At 31.8% G+C, this 4,696-nt stretch overlaps 1 protein-coding gene across 1 annotated transcript; it reads right to left on the bottom strand.

The window, feature by feature from the left end:
• Positions 1 to 1,777: 1,777 nt before the first annotated feature.
• LOC111919383 (uncharacterized) lies at positions 1,778 to 2,440 on the bottom strand. Its single transcript, XM_023914973.1, has one exon. It carries the CDS (start codon positions 2,438 to 2,440, stop codon positions 1,778 to 1,780), a length of 663 nt encoding a protein of 220 aa, XP_023770741.1.
• Between the last annotated feature and the right edge of the window lie 2,256 nt (positions 2,441 to 4,696).

The following is a 4,696-nucleotide window of genomic DNA, read 5'->3' as shown; positions in this document are numbered from 1 at the left end:
TGTTTTCTATGGATTTTTTTTCCTACATTCAGAATCATTATTAATCTTCTTGTTTAAGGTCCATTAAAAGAGTCAAATCTTCTTTACATTAAAGTTTGAATTGAAGGTTTTGCGTAGGTGTGCAATGAATTTTTAAGGTTTTCGGTTTCTTTAAAGCTTGCACAATGGTCATGCGTCTTATGTTCTTCAACAGTAATGATAGTTATTAGTTATTGATGCTAAATAGTTGTGGTTAAGGTTTTTGTTTGACTCTTTAATCTTTTATTCGGTTTATATTTTTCATTGTTTTTTTTTTCATTGGTGTTAGAGTTGTATTAATTGGTTCAGTTAATTGTAAATTGTAATAGAATCAATGTATTTGTCTCGATGTTCAATTTAATTCACATGGTTTGATCGTACAAACTTAAAAAAGAAATAATACTAATATATAAAAAAGATTTGACATTTCAGTATCATCAAAAACATGTTAAATAACCGAAAAAGAAAACCGATTCCAATGTATACGAGACTTGACGAGTAATAAATAGTATAAGAAACGCATAACATCTCTTCGAGTATGAGAACTACTTTTTAGAGCTTTTTATAAAAAGGTTTAAAATGATAAAGTCTTTTATTTGATTATCTATGTTAGTATATTTATAATTGTCTATTTGTTATTGAAGCACCTGAAGTACTAAAAGGAATAGTTATTAGTTTGGTAATGGTTGGAGCAGCAAACTCGGATTCGGCAAGAATCTCATTTTTTGGTAGTATCAAGGTTGGTTAAAAAATTATGAAACTGGCCGTATCATTGAAAAACTCAAGAAATAAGCTTGCTAATTAGCAAGTTTCTTGCAAAAGCTTCTCCAATAGCTTTTTTATTTTTTGTTTTGATCGAAAAAAACTCTTTCAACAACTCTTAAAAAGTTTGCCGGTTTAATAAATTAAACAAATTTTACTAAACAAAGAATCGCAGTTTGTCGATAGCTAGTTAGCGACAAAGAACACATAAACATAAACCATAATACCCTTTTTTCAAAACCTTTCAGTACCGTGTAACTAAAGAGAAAACTAAAGAGAAAGTATATCCATTAAGCCATCTTCAATGGGAGTTTAACGGGGAATCGAATCTCATTAAGCTCATAATCATCATTATGGTCGATGACTGAGTTCAATCCCCATTAAACTCCACTTTCTCTCTCTCTCCACACACACACACACACACACACACACACATATATATATATATATATATATATATATATATATATATATATATATACACACACACACACACACTAGCTGTTTACCTGTGCTAAGCGCCGATCGGCAAAGAGTTTCTTTCGGAAGATAGTTTTAATGTGATGATTAGTTTCCTTTAAACATGAGCTATTCATTGCGGCCCTTTGGTAGATTATTTTGTGTCGAATAGTTCATTTCAACGGATAGTTTCTTGCTAGGTGCATAGTCATACAATACGACAGAAGTTGAGTCTACATTTGGAATTTCATCTAATAGTTCATATTTGATTTTACAATATATATAAATAACAACAATCTGCAATCATGTAGTTTTATACATATATAACATGTCCAATATATAAACTACACCAATCTGCAATCATGTTGCTTCATCTGCTAGCCCTGCATTAAACATCAAATGAGCATCTAAGATGCATATTTGAAGAAATTGTAAAATAATAAGTTGTTGACTGTACCTTGTTAATCACATAAAACTTCTTTGTACACAATGTTTGATGTGTAGATTCCATCATTAGCAAACGTTTTTTCCGGCTTTATCATACCTTGGTATTGACACGTGATATTCCTCTGGACAACGCCAAATAAAGTTGGCCATATGAGAATACCGATTCTGGCAGATAAACACCTACACTTGGAATTGTTTGTCCTTGAGCTTTATTGATTGTCCTAGAGAAACTAAGTTGAATTGGAAACTGCTTTCTCTTTAGTTTGAATAGGAACATCTCATCGTTAGATGGACATAAAGGAATTCTTGGTAAAAACACTCTTTTTCCAGCATATTGACCAACAGTTATCTCTACATCAATGACATTTTGTTGGAAAGCTCGACATATCAATATGGTGCCATTACATAACCCATTTGAAGGATTGATATTTCGCAAAAGTATTACTGGGCACCCAATTTTTAACCAAAGATAATGAGGGGGTACACCACTAACATTTAGCGAGTTCAAATATTCCATCGGATATAAGTTATTTTTGTCGTCTTCCGCTTCATCAAAACTGTAGCAAACTTTTTGCTCGCTAGAAAATCGTTCGATCAACTTATTATTAATCTCATCAACACTTTCATTTTTAATTGACAATATCGCCCTCGAAATGATAAATTTTGAATCGGCGTTGTTGGATTGCAAAGAAGGAAATATTGCATCAATCGGAGCATCCACTGAATTAGGTTTATCAGTGTATAGAATGGACATGTTATCAGGTATACGAATAAAGGACTCGTCCAATGTTTCCTCCTTTCCATCACCGACTCGTAATAAAAAAACAGAAAACCATCATTTACCACTCTCATGTTGATATTTAATCGAAGTCTTTTAACTGAAGCCCATAGAGGTGACATTTGTAAGCTAGAATCCATAATTTTTTCTCGAGTGCCACGTCTCACGACCGGCAACACTTGTCTAAAGTCACCTCCCATAGCCATTATCTATCCACCGAAAAGGACCTTCTCATCTGTGATGTCTTGCATTATCCGATCAAATGCTTATACCGCCTGCCTCTTAGCCATTGTTGCTTCATCCCATATGATTACCTTTGCCTCACGAACTAGCTGAACCTTCCCACTTTGTTTAGTGATCTTGCACATCGAGTTATTATCAAGAATGAGGGGAATTCCAAATCGTGAATGAGTTGTTCTCCCTCCTGGCATGTTGTTAGCCGCAACACCTGATGTGGCAGTTGCAAGTGCAATAAGACCATAGGCACGAATATTGGCCAACAAAGCTTTGTACAAAAATGTCTTTCTAGTTCCACCGGGACCATCTATGAAAAACACACCCGGAATATTTTCATCCACATGCCTCAGTATCTCATCATATGTAAACTTCTGGTCTGGATTGAGAGAGTCACGCACATGTAAGTCTTCATTTTCCACATTTATAGAGTATTCTTCTTGCACGTTACGATAGCCTCTTGATTGTAAGTCGATGTGTTCATTGACATTTGGAAGGTTGTAATCACTAAGATTTTTACTCATAGATTCTTGGAAGACTCTAATATCGATGAGGGATATTTTGCACTCGTTCGACACATCCATATTGTTTCATATAATCTTCAGAAAGAGAATCATAGTGGTCGTCCCATAACTTGCGATCATTTCCTGGTTCACAAAAAATCAACATCATCACAAATAACATTCTAAGTGTGCTGGGAAATTGAAATAAGGAAGCCTCTACAATACATTGTGATAAATTATCATCGGTCTCTATTAAACCTCTTTCAAGAGATGTGTTTCGAAATGTAGGGTGTAATACATCATTGGCTGTGTATAAATCTTCAAAGCAGGTAGGCCTAGTAATATGGCATAAAAGCAGGCGTAAGTAGTATCTTATTCATATCCACAATAAAAACGCCATGCTCTAAGGTGGCTTAATTTTGTCTGTATTGTCTTAATCATATTTGACTGGGTGAAATATAAATTAATGGAAAAAACTTTATACATATGGTCATTTATTATATTAACAAAAAATTTAGATATAAAATAAAGTTGATGGTTAATATCAGAAAAAAAAGGTCCTATGTATTGATTTTCTTTTCCAATTGAATGTATGATTCACTCAAACTCAAAAACAGAAGCACACAATCTCCCAACATATACATATACATATACAAACCACACATATATACAATTTCACAAACAAATACATACACACATATATACATATTATATACATGTATTATTTGAGACAGAACAATAAGAAGATTATCACTTTAGATAGAAGACACAATAAGATTATCATTTGAAACAAAAGAAGTATATCACTTCAAACAGAAGTAAGAAATAAAATATTATAGACACTTGAATTTACAAAAGATAGATGAAGTGAAGAACTTGAATTCGTGTCAAGAAATGCAATGCAATGAAGCAGTATTCCCGATTCCAAATCAATGATCGAATTGTTCCAAAACCCTAACTGTCAAATTGTGTTGTGAGAGTTAGAAATTAAGAGCATATATTAAATTTATAAGTGGAATAATCTATTTTAGAATAGAAAATGATGTATTTTTGGATATTGATAATCATTCCAAAATTAATCAAATTAAAATCTTACCATGAATACTAACATTGACAAATATACTTGAAAATTTAAAAATGAATATAATAACTGTCAAAATCCCTACCAAAAATATTTAAAATCATACAAAACTTAACAAATATACTCAAAAATTTAAAAATAAATATAATAATTGTCGAAATCCATACCATAAATATTTAAAATCATACAAAACATAACAAATATACTAACAAAATTTAAAAATGAATATAATAATTGTCGACTTTATTTTTGGAAATATACTGTATTCTAAAGAACATGCAACATATCGATTTTATATAAACGTCATTTTTTTCTAGATGCAAAAATAGCAATATAATTTATTTATTTATTTACTACAAAAACTAAGTTCAGGCATAAACGATTACCTACGCAAATTTCTTTTTCTCTTGCTGC

The sequence above is a fragment of the Lactuca sativa genome, chromosome 3 (genome assembly GCF_002870075.4).
Source record: "Lactuca sativa cultivar Salinas chromosome 3, Lsat_Salinas_v11, whole genome shotgun sequence".
Taxonomy (NCBI): Eukaryota; Viridiplantae; Streptophyta; class Magnoliopsida; order Asterales; family Asteraceae; genus Lactuca; species Lactuca sativa.
The sequence above is the reverse complement of the archived record's forward strand: the minus strand, read 5'-3'. Positions and strand labels throughout refer to the sequence as shown.

What these genes read in the sequence shown, in the direction of transcription:
- LOC111919383 (XM_023914973.1), bottom strand. Translation starts at nt 2,440, where the DNA reads ATGTCCATTCTATACACTGATAAACCTAATTCAGTGGATGCTCCGATT.